Below are 17,904 nucleotides of genomic sequence, written 5' to 3'. Positions count from 1 at the left end.
AGCAGGACAGGTGGGCACAGGCCCACCAGCAGTGCCCGCACGGGATGGGCCCCTGCAAGGGCCAGAGAAGCCACGCTCCTGGCTGGGGGCTGGGCTGGGACTGACAGGTGGCCCTGCCCTCTGCGCCCCACCACTTCCCAGCCACCCGGGACTCCAAGGACTTGCTGAGCTGGGCAGGTGGGACGCCGAGGGGAGTCAAACTGCTCGTGGGGGCAGGAGGGGCGGTCCACAGGGCTGAGCCCTGAGCTGAACCCTGGCCCTGCTCGTGGTTGTGGGGGTGGGGGGGTCCAGTGGCGCCCTAGCCCTGCTGAGGCCCAGCTGGGACGTGCGCGCGGGAGGGCGAGGGGCCAGCCCATGCCATGCTGTCCCCCGTTCTCAGCTCCATGCTACCACTTTGAAGAAACAGAACCTGTTGCCTTTTTATTTAGAAAGTGTTGCTTGCCCTGCCGGGGGCTTCTATACAAAAAACAAACACAGCTCAACGTGGCCTCTCCTGACCAGAGACGGGCGGTGGGGACTGGGGCTCAGCAGACGGAATGTGTCCCCGGCGGCGGGGGACCAGGAGGCCCCTGGCCCGCTCCTCAGGACGGCCGGGCTGCCCCCACCTGGTCCCCTCCGAGCCAGAAGATGGAGGAGAGGTGGGCCGATCTCCAGATGCTCCCTGGGAGCCAAGCGCCACGGGGTGGTCACCAGGCCGGGGCCGTGTTGGCCAGACGCCTCATCCGCCTGTGGGAGGGGGAGGGCAGCAACCCCCGGATCTCTCAGGCAACCGAGTGAGGAGGCAGGAGCCCCCAGCCCCTCCCTCGGCCGCTCTGCTGCGTGGGGCCCTGAAGTCGTCCTCTGTCTCGCCCCCCTCCCCAGGGAGAGTGAGCCTGTTCTGGGCTGTGGTCAGACCTGCCCGAGGGCCAGCCTCGCCCGGGGCCCTGTCCTGCCTGGAAGGGGCTGGGGCAGCACCTTGTGTTCCGGTCCTGGTCCCGGATCTTCTTCTCCATCTCTGCATCCGTCAGGGTCTCCAGCAGCGGGCACCACTGGTCAGCGTCGCCTGTGTTCCGGATGGCAATCTCCACCGTGGGCAGGGGGTTCTCACTGTGGAGGACGAGAGAGGTAGACGGCTCACAGAGCAGCTGCAGGAGAGGCCCCTAGAAAGCAGTGTCCACCCCCCTGCGGGCAGACAGGACATGGAGCCTGGTTTCTGCACCCGGCTCCCGACACAGGGCGGCCGGGCACGCTGCCAACATGGCATCTCCGGGTCTGCATGTGGGGAGGGGTCCACAGGACAGTGCTGCAGGTCCAGCCATTCCCAGTGGACTTGCTGGGAGGAGGAGGGCCGTCCGCCCCGCTCAGTGTCCAGGAGAAAGGAGAGCAAAGGAGTCCATCCACCCAGGAGTGGAGTCCCAGGGCCCCTGCCCTGACCAGCCTGCAGGGGGCCCCTCGGCCCACGTCACAGGGGCCCAGAATCCATAAGCCCTGACTGCTCCACCCCGGGGCCCCTCAAAGACGCGCCTAGACTCCGTCCGAGGGCCACCTGCACACCCTCTGGCGAAGTGGACTCAGGGCTGGGGGTCAGCCTCGGTGAGGCCGCAAAGGCTGGGGACTCCTGGCCGAGCTGCTGCCTCTGCCAGGAGCCAGGCCCAGCCTGCCGGCGAGCCTCAGCCACGCCCTCACCCACCCTGCCCGCGGCGCCACGCTGGCCTCCGGGTCCTCTCCTCTGGCCTCCTGCTGGGCCACTGGTGCTCAGCCCCAGCAGTCGGCCTGCCAGGAGCCCTGCAGAGTCAGCCCCCAGAGGGAGGAGGGGGCCCGGGGGAACAGCACAGGAACAAACAGACCCCTGGCCTTAGTTTTAGCTCCTCATCTGGAAAATGGGGACAGTGTCCTTGCTGCGAGGGGTTTCAGAGGACCACTGCCATGCAACACCCAGCACACACCCACTGCGTGGGGGCTCGGGCCCGAGCCGGTGCCCCCGAGTCCCAGGCTGGTGGCTGGGCCGCCCCAGCCACCCTGCCGACAGCTGCTTCCCAGCCGGGCGGTGCTGCGGCAGTCCAGAAGCCAGCACTGCAGACCCAAATGTCACTCCTCACGTTGCGGGCTCCCAGCTGCCTTCCTTGGGGGCAGCAGACACGAAAGTCACCAAGCCCACGCCGACGGGAGCAAACACGTCTTCCTCTTAAACAAGTGCGGGTCCCGGAGGCCCTGTGTTTACCTCCCTGTGGCTCCGGGAAGATTGCATCCCAGGGGGTTGTTCTAAACCAAGGGCTGCTCGGGCCAGGCCTGGAAGGAGGGGCCTGGAGCCAGGAGCCCACCCTTACGGGCATTCGGCTTCCTGGGCCTCAAGGCCGGCTGGGACCCTGCATTCCCACCACCCGCCAGGTGCAAGCAGGGAGGCCGTGTCGGAGGAGGCAGAGGGCCTGGAGGGTCGTCTTCGACGTGACCTCACTTTTACAACCTCACAGGTGCGGCAGGCCAGCTGGGAGGCATGGCTGTGCCCTCCTGGTAGATGAGAACAAGACTGCAGGGAGTGATCCCCCTGAACTTCCCCAACCAGGAGGAGACAAAACTCGGTGTCGCCCTCCTGCTTAAGATCAACTGACTCTGGACAAGGGGCCCAGCCCACCCGATGGGGAAAGGGCAGTCCTTCCAGCAAGCGGTGCTGGGACGGGACCCGGCAGGCCATGGTTTCTCAGCTATGACACGAACAGCACAAGCACCCCGAGAAAAACAGCTAAGCTGGGCACTGTCACACAAGTGAACTCCAAACCCAAGAAAACCACAAAAAGCCTGCGGATGCTAAGCTGGACACTGTCACACAAGTGAACTCCAAACCCAAGAAAACCACAAAAAGCCTGCGGATGCTAAGCTGGACACTGTCACACAAGTGAACTCCAAACCCAAGAAAACCACAAAAAGCCTGCGGATCTTCAGATATGTGGGAAGGGACCTGTATCTGGAATGTATAACGAACTCCTGAAAAGTGAAAGTGTTAGTCACTCAGTCTGTTCAGCTCTTTGCAACCCCATGGACGGTAGCCTGCCAGGCTCCTCTGCCCATGGGATTCTCTAGGCAAGAATACTGGAGTGGGTTGCCATGCCTTCCTCCAGGGGATCTTCCCAACCCAGGGATTGAACCTGTGTCTCTCTTGCACTGGCAGGCGGGTTCTTTACCAGTAGCGCCACCTGAGTAGAAACACTCCAGGTGCCCTGAGTGTCAGAGCAGGAGGGACTCGGCCCAGGCCTGTGAGGGGACCCTCTCCGAGTCCCCTGCTGCACAGCAGTGAGAGGTGCGTTCTGAGTCAGCCTCCAGGGATGAGGGACTTGGTGTCGACATCACTCCCAGGACCTCAGGATCTGCTCTGGGAAGCGAGGCTCCCCAGGCTGGCCCCAGGCCCGCTGGCCTCAGCTCGTGAGCCGTGCGTGGACAGGTGCCGTGAGCAGGCCTCCCACGGGACTCGGGGCGCGGCCTGGACCCCGGGGCTGCCAGTGGTCGCGGGGGGCCCCGTGTGGCGGCTGTTCCCTCTCTTGCTCCGAGTCCTAGGAACATGGTGGGCGCTGCCTCCTGGGGTTTCTGGAGAAGCAGCTGAGATGCAAACAGCCCCACGCGCTCCCTCAGCTGTTCCCTGTCACGGGTGGCCCCTTGGTGACGGCCTCCATGCAGGGACGGTGACAGCTCGAGCAGCCGCGTAAAACCACACGGGGACGGTGGCAGCTCGAGCAGCCGCGTAAAGCCTGACATCCAATTTGGAAGCCTCCCGCAGTGGAAGAGGGGCCCGGGGACGGGGCTGCCCGGGGCGAGCTCCACCGGGTCGGGGGTCACGAGGAGCCCACCCGCGTCCCCGCCACCAGCACCTGGGACCAGATCCCCTCCCCGCTCTGAGGGCGGCCTGAACGCCGCCCCCTCCCACGGGGGCGCCCACCGCCTGCTCGTGGACTGAACAAGAGGCGGCAGTGGCCTCCAGACCCCCTCGGGGGAGGGCAGACCTGTCCGAGACTGAGCACAAGTCCAGGGAATGAGCAAGGGTCTCAGTAATGTCCCCACCGGGACGGGACGGGAGGAGGCGACAGAGGCCGCTGAGGTGCGGGGCAGCCCTCAGTAGCTGGCATCAAGGCCCCAGGCAGTCCCGGGGCATCCCCGCAGGGGGCGGGGGCGACCACCGGCCCGAGCCCAGGCAGTCCCGGGGCATCCCTGCAGCGGGCGGGGGCGACCACCGGCCCGAGCCCTACCTGAAGGCGTAGGTCTTCTGATGCCAGCTCAGCTGTCCCCGGATGCTGTAGGCGATGGTGGTGACGAACTCCCCGCCCAGCCCCAGCTCGGAGCACAGCTTCAGAGCGAACTTCTCGGGCGAGTTCTCCTTCTCCGACATGTCCCACTCGAACTGGTCCACCAAGGAGATGTTCCCCACGTGGATGTTCAGCTGCCCGGGAGCACAGACATGAGCCAGAGCGGCCCCCTCTGGGGCCAGGCCGCACCCTCACCACCCCTTCTCCCCGGAACATCCCCGCCTCGTTCTTGGCCGCGCCCCTGTGCTGCTACTTGGGGTAAGGAAAACAACCCCCATCTCTCTGAAAAGGGTTAACTAGCGAGGAAGACGCGCTGGTAACTGGAAAACTCCCTACAAAGAAAGCTTGGATCTGATGGCTTCACTGGTGAATTCCACCAAACATTTCAAGCACTAACACCAATCCTTATCAAATCCTGCCAAAAAACTGAAAAGGAAGGAACACATCATAACTCCCTGCCTTGATACCAAAGCCAGACAAAGATACTACGAGAAAGGAAAGGTGCAGACCGGCACTTACTGTGGACATTGACGTGAAACCTCAGCAGACACGAGCAAAACTACATTCACCAGCACGTCAGAAGAATCACACACCGTTACAAATGATGGGATGAGGACACAAACACATTATAAACGGTGGGGCTTACTCTGGCGATGTAAGGACGGCTCAGTAAGAAAACCGGTCAATGCCATGAACCACTTGAACAGAGTGAAGGACAAAAACCACACAGTCATCTCGATAATCGGAGGAAAATCATTAGACAAACTTCAACGTGCTTTCACGATAAAAGCACTCAGTAAACTAAGATCAGATGGAAACCACGTCAACAAGATTAATTCAGTCAAAAAAATCACTGCAAGTATCACCCACAATGGCAGAAGACTGGTAACTTTTCCTCTAAGATCAGGAACGAGCCAAAGATACCCAGTCTTGCCACTTTTGTTCAATATAGCGTTGGAATTTCTACTCAGTGCAGTGCAGTGCAGTGCAGTTCAGTCGCTCAGTCGTGTCCGACTCTTTTCGACCCCATGGATCACAGCACGCCAGGCCTCCCTGTCCATCACCAACTCCCGGAGTTCACCCAAACTCATGTGCATTGAGTCAGTGATGCCATCCAGCCATCTCATCCTCTGTCGTCCCCTTCTCCTCCTGCCTCCAATCCCTTCCAGCAGTTAGGCAAGAAAAATAAATCAAAGGTATCCACCTGGAATGGAAGAAGTAAAACTATCTCTGGTCCGAGATGTTACACTCTTATATGCAGAGTTTAAGATGCTAACAAAATACTATTAGAACTAATGAATGAATTCAGCAAGGTACCAGGATACAAAGTCAACGTGCAAAAATCAGCCGCATTTCTACATGCTAACACTGCACAATCTGAAGAAAGGATGAACAAATTACAATAACATAAAAAAGAATAAAATCCTTAGAAATTAACTTGATCAAAGAGATGTACAATGAACAATATAAAACATACTGAAAGAAATTGAAGATATAAATAAATGGAAAAACATCCTATGTCCATGGATTGGAAGACTTAAAATTATTAAGCTGTCAAGGCTATGGTTTTTCCAGTGGTCATGTATGGATGTGAGAGTTGGACTATAAAGAAAGCTGAGCACCGAAGAAGTGATGCTTTTGAACTGTGGTGTTGGAGAAGACTCTTGAGAGGTCCTTGGACTGCAAGGAGATCCAACCAGTCCATCCTAAAGGAGATCAGTCCTGGGTGTTCATTGGAAGGACTGATGTTAAAGCTGAAACTCCAATACTTTGGCCACTTGATGCGAAGAGCTGACTCATTTGAAAAGACCCTGATGCTGGGTAAGATTGAGGGCGGGAGGGGAAGGGGACGACAGAGGATGAGATGGTTGGATGGCATCACGGACTCAATGGACATGGGTTTGGGTGGACTCTGGAAGTTGGTGATGGACAGGGAGGCCTGGCGTGCTGCGGTTCATGGGGTTGTGAGGAGTCGGACACGACTGAGCGACTGAACTGAACTGAACATGAATACCCAAAGCAATCTACAAAGCCAAATGTAATCCCTATCAAAATCCCAATAGCATTTCTGCAGAAACAGGAAAAAAAATCTTAAAATTCATATGGAATCTAAGGAAAAGCAAAGGATGTCTGGTCAAAACAATGACGAAAAGAACAACAAAGCTGGAAGACTCACACTTCCTGATTTCAGAACTTACTGCAAAGATACAATAATGAAAACACTGTGGGACTAACGTAAAAGCAGACACGTGGGCCAACGGGAGAGCCCAGAAATAAACTCTCAAATAAGCAGTCAAATGATTTTCAACAGAGATGCCAAGACCACTCAGTGAAGGAAAGTGTTTGCAACCAACGGTTTTGGGAAAAAAGAACCCACATGCGAAAGAATGAAGTGGGACCCTTACCCAGCCCCATCTACAGAAATCAACTCAAAACAGACACAACATATAAGCCTAAGAGCTCAAGCCATAAAACGCTCAGAAAAACAGAGCAAAGCTTTATGATGTTGGATTTGGCGGTGATTTCTCAGATATGACGTCAAAGGCATAGGTGATAAGTGAAAAAATAAACTGGACTTCACCAAAATACAACACTTGTATGCATCCAAGGACACTACCGACAGCATAACAAGGCAGCCCAGGGAAAGGAGGAAACATCCGCAAATCACAGCATCTGGGAACAGACCGCTGCCTGTGAGATACAGGGAACCGATAAAAACAAGAAAACAGCAAAACCCGGACTCAAAAATGGGAAGGACTCCAGCAGACGCAGGAGACAGACAAGCCGCCAGCAGGTCACTAATCAGCAAGCAAGGCCCGCAAAGGCCCGTATCCAAGGCTGTGGTTTTTCCAGTGGTCATGTAGGGAAGAGAGCTGGATCGTAAGAAAGCTGAGCGCCGAAGAATTGATTGAACTGTGGTGTTGGAGAAGACTCTTGAGAGTCCCTTGGACTGCAAGATCAAACCAGTCCATTCTGAAGGAGATCAGTCCCGAATAGTCACTGAAGGACTGATGCTGTAGCTCCAATCCTTTGGCCACCTGATTCGAAGAACTGACTCATTGGCAAAGACCCTGATGCTGGGAAAGATTGAAGGCAGGAGGAGAAGGGAACGACAGAGGATGAGATGGTTGGATGGCATCACTGACTCCATGGACATGAGCTTGGGCAAGCTCCGGGAGAGAGTGAAGGACAGGGAAGCCTGGCGTGCTGCAGCCCGTGGGTCCCAAATCTTTGGACCGAGCGACTGAACAATAACAAATCAACAGGGAAATGCAAATCAAAACCACAGTGAGATACTGTCCACCACCAGGCAGGCGTTCTTCAGCGGGGTTCGGGGCAGGTGGTGCCCTCTTCTCTCGTAACGCCCCCAGGACCGCGGGGGCTGCTGAGACAGCATGGGGTGTGCTTGGCCTAGCCTGCCCGTGACAAGAGTGGCAGTGTGCTCGCCTCACTGCGCCCTTCCCTGCTCTGCCCACCAGCTGGGCCACCCCTGGGACCACCCAGCTTCCGCTCCGTGGACGGCAAGGCCGCAGCAGCGCCCGGACACGCCCAGAACGTGGTGCCCTCCTCAGAAGTCGGCCTGTGCCCTTCCTGGGACAAGCCGCCCAAGAGACAGTCTTCCAGAGCCCTGCCCCACAACACGGACCCCAGACAGGCTCCTGTGCAGGCCTCCAGGCACCTCCGCACCTCGCAAGCCCCGAGGACAAGGCAGGCCCGCTGCGGGTGAGGAGCCGCCTACCTTGATAATGACGCGCTGGTCTGACTGGTCTTCCAGGATGCTGTCCGTGGGGTAGGACTCGATCTGCTGTCTGATGGCAGAGGCAATGGCTGGCACGAACGTCAGTGGGTTCAGATCCAGGTCGTCACAGAGAATCTCTGAGAACATCTCCGGGGTCATCAGCTTCTCTGAAACGATGACGGAGCGGGGGAACCCCCAGTGGACCACAGGGCCTACGGTCAGCGTGCTCAGCCCCGGCCTCCCCCAGCCTTGCCTCCTCTGCCACCGCCCCCCCGGGTGACGACAGGACCCCCCGGCAGCACGCAGACAGAGCTGAGTGCACGCCAGCCAGGGCGGCGGACGGACCATTCATGTTCCAGGTAAAGGCATCCCGCAGCTTCTGCCCGTCAATCTCCATGTCCAGTCGGATGGGGACCAGCACCTCGGGCTGGGACGCGTTCTCGTGGATCACGGCTGGGTCGTGGTCGTCGAAGCTGGAAGGGGAGCGGCCGCGTGCTCAGCAAAGCGGGCTGGGCCCCTGTGCCCAGGGCCTCCCTCTCTGCACCACTGGTCGCTGAGACCTGCCCAGAGAGGACCTGTCCACTACGGGCCGGGCCGGCAGAAACAGGGCTGGCGGGGGTCCACGCGGGGCGGGAGGGGAGCTGCCGACTCGGCAGCGGGACAAGCTCAGAGGTTCCCTGCAGGAAGAGAGGTTTAAGCCCCAGAGCAGGCAGGATTCTCCCAGCAGCTGTGGGGAAGAAAGGGTATGTCCAGAAGAAGAAACCCTGGAACAAAGGCCGAGGGGCAGGAGGGTTGAGGAGCTGCTTGGAGAGCAGTGAAGGGGGGCTGGGCGGCTGGGGGGTGCTGGGGAGCCTCGGTGGCCAAGCACCCAGGGCTCCCCACCTGCAGCCTGGACCCCGAGGGAGCCCCAGAGGACGGAGAGCAAGGCAGCTCCGCACTCACACCTGCCCTTTAGGATGGGGAAGAGGGAAGAGACGGGGGCTGCGGGGGGCAAGGAAACCAGGCACGCCCCGCTTAGACCCGGGGGCGAGAACCACTTTCCAAGAACGCAGGGGCGCCAATGATGAACAATGGGCAGCAGCCCGCAGGCGGGAGGCCCGGTGGCCGAGGCCCCTCACCAGAGCGGGAAGGTCCGCTTCTTGTCGCGGCCCATGCGGTTCCTGTTGATGGTGGTGGAGCAGGGCACGGCGTCCAGGTGGTGCGAGCTGTTGGGCAGGGTGGGCACCCACTGGCTGTTCCTCTTGGCCTTCTGTTCCCTGGGAGACACAGACGCCCGTCCGCTCAGCCTATGGGCCAAAAGCCGCCCCCCAGCCGCCAGGTTGTGGCCAGTGGACGCCCGCCATGCCCCTCTGGGCCCAGGCCCCCATGGGGACCTCTGTGCGCCCAGCTCCGCGGTGGTTATTCCCCAGGCTCCAAGCGGCACCTGCTCGGGGTCACCAGTTTTAGGGGAGGAGGAGAGGGCAGGGGCCCCAGCCCAGTCTGTGAGCTGTCACCCGTCCTATGTGCTGGGCTGGGCACTCAGGAAAGAGGGTCAGGGTTCACGGGGGGGTGGCGCGCAGATTTCCAGGAGAGCCCCGAGGGCAGCAGAGAGGAGGCTCAGGTCAATGGTTGGGCAGGGGGCCAGGGCTGGAGACACAGAGAGGGTCCCGACTCGGGGGGGTGCCCTCAGCAGGTGGCTGGGAGTCCCTGGGGGTTTGCACACTTTCGATCAGGCTGTTATTTCAGACGCTTGGTCCAGCCTGAGACAGGTAATGCCTCTGGCCTCCGGGCCTTCAGGGATGGAAAGATACTCTAGAAAGCGGGACTCAAAGTAACTCAAGGAACTCGCGTCCCACAGTGGGGAGCCCTTCTCTCCAATTTACATGGGGCGTTTACTACGAGGAAAATACCGAAGGCCGTTTTGAGCTGAGGCTCCCGGGCCGGGCTGTCCGTTTGTGAGACTGCTCGTCACCCCTGGGCCACATCCCTGGTGGCCAAGGGGGCAATCAGTGCGGTGACTGCACGACACACCTCTGCAGCCCTGCCCCACAGCTGTCACCATCGGTGACGTCCAGCCCCTGGAGAACCTGACCACTGCCCGGTTTCCCGCTAAAACAGCGCCCTTCCAGGATGGGGGGCAGAGGGACACGCCTTGGCCTTTTCACTCCTCTTCTGCAGCGGGGGCCCCTCGCACCCCAGTGCCCGGGCCCAGGAGCGCCCCTTGGGGTGGGGCAGGGAGGGATCCACACACCAAGGGGAGCCAGGACCCCCCCAAATCTGCTGCCCTGCCCTGATACCCGAGACCTGGGGAAACGGGGGACTGGGGCTGATGCGGGCAGGACCAAGAACTGAGGCGGTGAGACGGGGTCCCCACCACAGGCCATCTGGCTCGCAGTTTCTACTCCGGGCCTGCAGGCCAAGAGGGAAAAGGCGCCCCACTCAGATCAGACGCCTCCCGTCCCCAGGGAGGGCCTACAAGGTCAGATCCTTTGTAACTTCCATGGGCAAAACTGGCTTGCTGGGCCTGTGCGGGCCGCATGGGCGTGGACCACCACACCTTTCCCCACTGAGTCTCCAGCCGGAGCTGTCACCCAGGTCCCCCCAGGCCAGCCCCACCCCGCCACCTTGCAGTAGCCTCTCGTATCCAGGCCGAGGCTGCCCGGTCGACCCCTCCTGCCTGATGGCCTCAAGTGGACAATGCGAGTCACGTTGCAGCACGTGAGTGGGACGGGCAGCGCCACGCGGGGTCCGGGCATCCGAGTCCCACCACTCAGCCTCCCTTCCGCTGCAGAGAGGTCTGTCCAAGAGCCCTGGGGGCCATCCAGCCCCTGTCCGACCTGGCCGGTGTGGGAGAGGGGGTGTGCCACCCCTCCTGGGGGGCTGGCTGGGCGCTGGGCAGGCGCCTCCTAAGAGTGGAGCCCACTGGTGGCTTTCCTGCAGCCCCACCTCCACACAGCAGTTCTCACTGCCCAGTAACAGGAGGCTACTGGCCTAGCTCTCTCCCTCGTGTGATGGACTCAACCAGGAGCGTTCACGGCCCCACACAGGGTTCTCGGCTGCTGCATGAGGATCTCAAAGCCCCATCCACGTGCATGTAATCTCCTCCGGTGACTTCTCTAGGGAAGCCCGGCTATCCTGCCATCCTCACCGCACCACCAGGGCGAGAAAAGCCATCTCCAGCGCTCACATCCACAATGGGCCAGGCCGTGAGCACACCACCTTCTTCGGGAGGTTGTGGGGGCGGGGGGGGGGGGGGGGTGGCTAGAAAAACAATCCGATGGTGCAGTTGGGAGAAAACCTGGAAGGGGACTGTCCACACGGCCGCCCCCTCCCCCTCCTCCCCCACCACCAGTGCCCCAGGTCTCGTGCCCAGAGAGCTGAAGATGCCAGCAGGCCCGCTGCCTGCCTCGCTCGCGTGGCCCGGGCTCGCTGCCGGTCTGCCTGCCCAGCACACAGATGCAGCCCCAGCTCTCGCTGCCACCCGCCTCCCCCAGGCAGGACTCTCCCACAACACCAAGGGCGTCTCTGGGTTCAGGATGGCCCTCGTTGAGGTGTAAAGTGCTTCCCGGGGCTGAGACGAATGGGCCGGAGATCCAAACGAGGCCAAGGCCGCCACGGCGCCTGGCGCAGGGCACCCATGGTGCAGAGCGGCCCAGCTCCCTCCCTCCCTCCCTCCCTCCCTGCTTCTTTATGCTCCCGGCTATGTCTATTTTTACTCTGCAATTTAGAAATGATACCGAAGGACAAACACCGTTCCCCCTGTGTGTCTGCTCTAAACCCTTTATCTACTTATCTATTAGCATGTCCAAGTTTTGCTGCTAAGTGAATGAAGGAACACTACCCACAAGCAGCAACGTCCCCACGACCCTCGCCTGTTCAACTGGGAATGTAAATGTGCTTTCAAAGGACCTAAGTTTCTATGTTCAAAACCGTTGTGTGTTTCTTTTGGGAGTGAACCTAGGCCACTCGTTGTTCTGCCTTTCAAAGCATTCTTAACAACTCTCCAGAACCCAGGGCTTGGCTTACGTTTCTAGAAATTCCAAAGACAGACACTTGGAAACCTGATGAAGAAGGCCTGTGAGCACAGCAGGGGCCGGGGTACCTGAGGTAGGTGGGGGGCTCGGTGCTGATGGACACGGCCTTGTACTTCTCATCGTTGCCGTCCAGGATCTCCTCCACCTCGGAGGCTTTCAGCAGGGTCACGCTGGTGGCCAGGGTCGTGTATCCATGATCTGCAACCAGAGACGGGGCTGCGGTCAGCCCGCGGGCGGGCGGCAGGCAGGAGCAGCCAGGAGACGCAGCACACCGAGGTCCTCACATGCAGGAGGTGGGGGAAGCGGCTGTGGACCTCACGACTGCCCGATGTGGGCCTCTTCCAAAGGGCCGGCCTGGACCCTGGCTTTCTCCAGAGGCCCTGCTGGGCCGTCCGCACAGGCTCCAGCCACAGGGCCTCTTGGGACAGGAGGGCTCCAGAGTGAGCCGGCCGGCGGGAAGAGGTCTGACACCGCTGCAGTCCACAACACGAAGCGAGGTGGAGATGGGATGAGGGATGAGAAACACTTTTCTTTTAAAACAAGAGCCCAGAGAGTTGGAAAGAGCTGCTGCACACGCAACATGAACTCCTGGCCCCGGTGCCAGCGGCGCTGGGAGCCCGAGTTCTCGGCAATCCGACCACAGCTTGCCTAGGGAGCCGGGTGGAGACGGAGGGTTAGGGGAAGGCGGCTCCCCAGGGAGCGCGAGGCCCGGGGTCGCCAAGGCTCGCCAGGGGCAAGCGCAGCTAGGGGCGCAGGGTTAGTGACCGGCACTGCACCCGGCGCAGGAGGGCCAGGGAGGGGCTGAAAGGTCACAGCAGTGCGTGGACAAGAGGCTCCGGCTCCTGCGTTAAAAGAACGCGGTGGACAGACCACGACAGCGCCACGGACACACTCATCTGCAGAGTGCGCGCGCACACACACACACACACACACACACACACACACACACACACACACACACACACACACACACACACACACACACACACACACACACACACACACACACACACACACACACACACACACACACACACACACACACACACACACACACACACACACACACACACACACACACACACACACACACACACACACACACACACACACACACACACACACACACACACACACACACACACACACACACACACACACGGCCCGGGCCGGTTCCACCAGGGCGCCTGGAGGCGGCGCCCCGGCCCGGAGGCGGCGCCCGGTGGCCCCAGGCGCACACAGCACGGAGCAAACATGCACAGAGCACAGAGCGAGCGCTAGCGGACCGGCTGCCAGACCAGGTGCCACGCGATGGATTGGGGGCGGGGACGGGGAGGGGCGGGAGCGAAGCGGTGAAGCCCGGAGCGGGGTGGGGCCGGGCCGCCCCACCGCCCGGGCGCATGGAGGGTGAGGATGGCGCACGCCCGCGGATGGCACAGCATCACAGCAATCCTAAAACGTTTTCAGACCGGTGCATCTTCACCGCGCGCGCGCCCCGCCCGGCCCTCCTCCCGCCCTGACCGCGGACCCCCACCCGCACCGGGGAGCCTACCCCCACCCCGGGGACGCTCCGCCACGCTAAGGTCAGGACTGCCGTGAAGACGCGCCGGGGTGAAAACGTTTTATCTTCATGACATAAGCGAGTGGTTTTGAAACAGGTTTACAAACCCTCGTGAAGACGCACCCTTAGCGTTAGGTTTTGTTTTTTTACCATGTGACGATGCAACTATTTTCTTCCTCTCTTCCACAGTGGCTAGTCGCCTCCAGAGCGAGGGGTATCTCTTGTACAGAGAACCTCGGAACATACGGAGGTAGTTTCCCACCTAGGGGTAAAGCGAGAAGGCTCATTACGAGGGCCGGGGCTCCTCGGGGAAGGGCAGGGCCCTGGCGCAGAGGCTCTGCCACCTCAGTGACACGCAGACCACGCGCGGCCTGCAGGCGCCGGGCTCTGAAAGCAGGCAAAGCCCGATCTGCTGACATCAGGGGTTCCGCAGCAGCGAAGGTCTGGCCCGCACCTGGCCCACTGGCAGGGGGTAAGCTCTGCCTCCCGACGACAGCACCAAGTTCAGGAAGGGCCACGCAGACACTGGTGAGACACGGCCCCCCCGGAGCTGCCCGAGAAGCTCTGACTTTGCACTAAAGATCTCTGGCGCGGTCCAAAAATGTAAGGCCTCTCTTCCTTTTATCTTAAGACTTTGATATTTTTACGATGTAATAAATACCAAGAAGGGCTTTTAATTTCAGACAGATGTAGGATAATTTCCCCCGTAGCCCTTGCTGCTTTGTTTAGTAACGAAACTCAAACCAGAAATACCAAAGGAATTTTCCAAAGAGTTTCAAAAGCGCTTATCAGCAATCACTAGACTGCTGCATACATCATCACTGCCCCAAACAATAGCCTGCCTGTGCCAGTTACTCAAAGTACTACTTACTTGACGAAAACAAATCTAGTCCTAACGTTTTTACAAAGAAACTCCACTCTTCCGCCAACTTTTCAGAAACAACCACTCGATCACGTGGCAGGGGACCGTGGCTGGACTGGGTGCTGGCTCCTTCTGTGACCAGGCAACACTGCCCCCTTCTCGGCCTCCCTACGCCTCTTGACAAATGTTCATCAGCTGTAAAGTTCACCCCACGAGGGACCCACTTCTGCTATTTCCCACGTACCTACCCCATTATAGGAGTTTTCTTTGTGACAGTTTCTGCATTTTTCATGGATTTAGAGGTTTACATAATCAGGGCTGCTGAACAGCATGAGAGACGTGGCCACAAGGTCCCTCCTGCACCTTGCCGCAGGGGCAGGGCGAGTTATCTGGCTTGAGCGTGGTTACCATCAGGGGGTAAACACAGTTTCCAAGACGTTTTTGACAAGACACTGACCCGGATGCCCCCACTACCACCGTGCAGGTCCTGCAGGCCTCCCAGCCTCCCAGGCCCTTCCCGAGGTCCCTTCGGAACTTAGGGGACTCGGTCTGCCCCCCTGGGTTTTCCCTGCACCAGCTTTTGCCCCCTCTGGACCCAGGTTTCCCAAATGGAAAACGAAGGTGTGGGTATGGAAGCTCCCTGGGCTCCTCTCAGCTGTGCCTCTGCATGGTGATGACGGCTGCCCATCGGAGGGGGCAGGACTGGGGCAGCTGCGGACACCCTCCCAAGGCTGCTACCCCCGAGTGGTGTGGGGCGCTGTGGGCACGCTCTGCTCAGCGCACCTCCTGGAAACCAGCGCCTGCCGTCTGCCCGGGGCAACCGGCCCGGGAGCCAAGCACCACTGCCGTCAGAGGAGCTGCTGGCTGTGAGTGGACGCCAGTCTAGCTCTGAACCCTGCCCAGGCCTCCTGAGGTCTGAACATTGTAAAATCAGGCCCCGGACGGCAACTGCCTCTCCCTCCTGCCGTCTGGTCTCCATAAACTGCATCTCAGGACAAATCTTCTCACTCACCAGGGCTGAAACAGAAGACTGCAGCTATCTTTCTCAAATCTAAGGTGTGCTACAGGGCAAGTCGCAGAAACTGTCTGGCCTAAGCATCTCATCAGATGCCTGAGACAAGAGCTGTGGACGCCAAGCTGGAGCCAGAGCTCCTCGCGTTCTGCCCACCTGGCACCGCGTTCCACCCAGTAAACGCAGGCTTGATTTTCAAAAGTACCACCGACTCAGAGCCAATGCTAAACCGACCACTTTTCCTGCCCATTAGATTGGGTGAAGGTTTCTTTAATCAATCTGCCAGTCACCACATGCCGCCTCTGTGCCCACAGGCTGGCAAAGACCTTTCTGAGCTACGGCATGTGGCAGGCAGCGGCACCTCTCTTCAGTACGGCCAGCTGTCAAGGGGAGCGTTTCTGTGATGATGTGAAAATACACTGCATCCGGCCCCGTGTTTCATGAACACGGGTGAGGAAAGGAAACACACAAAGTTCTGATGCGACTGACAGCACGGGTCTCATAACTCAATACAAGTCAGACAAACCACAGGGAGTCACAGGGAATCCCAATAGCCTCATCTAGTGTGACCATCATGAGGCTTAATTTATTCAGTGTATTCAATCATAAAGAGGGGGAAAAATTGTAAAAAAAAAAAAAAAAAAAGAAAGAAAGAGTGAAATGTGTAATACTGAAAACTGTTGCTAGGAGAAGCAAGCATTGGCGTTTGTAACTGCTTTGACTCCCCAAGACCCACACTCGCCTCGCTACAAAAGGGAGGCACTGCTGCTCAGTACTTGCACACCCGAACTGCGGATTTGTAATTTAAAAATGTGTGTGTGGACACAGCACAAGCCAGAGACTGCCAAAGGTTGAGGGACACTGGAAGAACTTAATATACTTGGTGCATGCTGCCAGTGACAGTCAGTCACCAGCTGATTCAATAGAGTGCCGAAAGGTCACCTTTTAGGTAAGGATGAAGGGGTTCTGGGCTCGTTTACTTGCACTAACTCAGAGTTAGTCCGAGATATCCGAAGTGCCAGGTGCCTCCCATTTGCTGATGGATCTAGCTCAGGGACGGCTGGGCCCTAGCCATCCAAAAATCAAGCATTGTTCTCCCAACCTGTCTTCTCGCTGATAATGGAAGGTCAGAACGCCCACCCGCCCACCTCAAAGTCAAAGAACACCAAGCGGGTGAGTCCCCACTAAGCTCGGTGTTTCCAATCAGCGGTTTCAGGATTCCAGCTGGGGCAATGAGGGAGGGAGCGTGCGAGGGATCCAACACCTCGCCCCGTGCGCAGCAAGGGATAACCCAACACCCCGTTTCTGTACGTCCGGCTGGAGTTGTGGAACTCAGCGCGGACCCGGGGCCACCGCGACCCCCGGGACCCTGGCCGCGCGGCGCATCCCCGCTGCCGGGACACGGGTAAGCGTCCCCAAACTGCCGGACGCGGGGCGGGGCCTTCTCCGCCACGCCCCGATAGGCCACGCCCAAGGACAAGGATGGTCGTGCCCAGACGGCCGGGGCGGGGGCTGCTCGGCCACGCCCCAACAGGCCACGCCCCCGGTGCTCCCCGGCCGCGCACGCGCACGCAGGCCCTCCGCGATGAATGGAGACGCGCGTTCCCGGCGCGCAGACCCGCCCCGAGGCTCCCGCGGGAACCGGGCCGGCCGGGAGGCCCGGAAGGCAAGGACGCGCCGCGGGCTACCTCAGAGCCGATCATGTAGAACTCGCCGTCATCTTCCAGCTGGAACTTGACGGGCTTCTGCCCGAAGGTCTTGCTCAGCGCCATCATCATCATTGCGGCGGCAGAAGCGGGCGGCCACGGCCGGGCTGCGAGGATCGGAAGGGCCGAGGCGGGGCCGGGGACGCTCCTAGCCCGGGGAAGCCGACTCGGGAGGCGAAGGGCGGGCCGGGCCGGGGTCGCTCGCGCCGCCGCTGGGCTTCGCCGCCGCCGCCGCCGCCGCCGCCGCCGCCGACGACAAGCAGGCCGCCCTCAGTGCGCAGGCGCGGGCGTTGACGCTGACGCGCGCGTCGCCGCCGCCGCCACCCGGACAAAAGGGCCGGGCGCGCCCCCACGGGCCCCTTAAAGGAGCCTCGGCCCGTTTCTCGGCCTTCCCGGCCGCCTCTCAAGTGGAGGTACCAGGGAAGGCCGCTCACCGGCAGAAATAACAGCCGCGGCCCTGACTCGAACGGCGCCCTTCTCCGTCTCACAGCCGGGGCTGGAATACTGCCCTGGTGAGGAGGAACGAGGCGAGGCCCGGAAGGCGGGGAGGAAGCCGGAGGCGCCCGTGCCTCAGTTTCCCCGCCCGGAGGACGCTGTGCGGCCGAGCACATGGGCGGGCCCAGGGACCAGTATCCCAGCTCCGGGCCACCCCCCAGCTCCCGTTCCTGTGGCTCTGGGGATGGGGCGAGCATGGGCAGAGACTACCGGGTTTGGCAGGATTCCTAGCGTTTGTTTTGCCT

General features: G+C 60.0%; 1 protein-coding gene across 2 annotated transcripts; it reads right to left on the bottom strand.

Annotated features, from left to right (window-relative positions):
• Positions 1-393: 393 nt before the first annotated feature.
• SMARCB1 (SWI/SNF related BAF chromatin remodeling complex subunit B1) lies at positions 394-17,407 on the bottom strand. 2 transcript variants are annotated; one of them, XM_070769921.1, is made up of 9 exons: positions 17,147-17,407; positions 13,708-13,846; positions 12,092-12,221; positions 9,129-9,266; positions 8,356-8,483; positions 8,011-8,177; positions 4,215-4,405; positions 955-1,086; positions 394-726 (listed from the first exon to the last, which is right to left on the bottom strand). In XM_070769921.1, the coding sequence occupies exons 1-9, from the start codon at positions 17,237-17,239 to the stop codon at positions 687-689; spliced, it is 1,158 nt and encodes a 385-aa protein (XP_070626022.1). In that variant the 5' UTR covers positions 17,240-17,407; the 3' UTR covers positions 394-686. The 2 variants fall into 2 exon arrangements, with proteins under 2 accessions (XP_070626022.1, XP_070626023.1); XM_070769922.1 differs by having other exon boundaries at positions 13,735-13,846.
• Positions 17,408-17,904: the final 497 nt, after the last annotated feature.

This window comes from Bos indicus, chromosome 17, assembly GCF_029378745.1.
Source record: "Bos indicus isolate NIAB-ARS_2022 breed Sahiwal x Tharparkar chromosome 17, NIAB-ARS_B.indTharparkar_mat_pri_1.0, whole genome shotgun sequence".
NCBI classification, from domain to species: domain Eukaryota; kingdom Metazoa; phylum Chordata; class Mammalia; order Artiodactyla; family Bovidae; genus Bos; species Bos indicus.
This window is presented reverse-complemented; position numbering and strand designations above follow the sequence as displayed.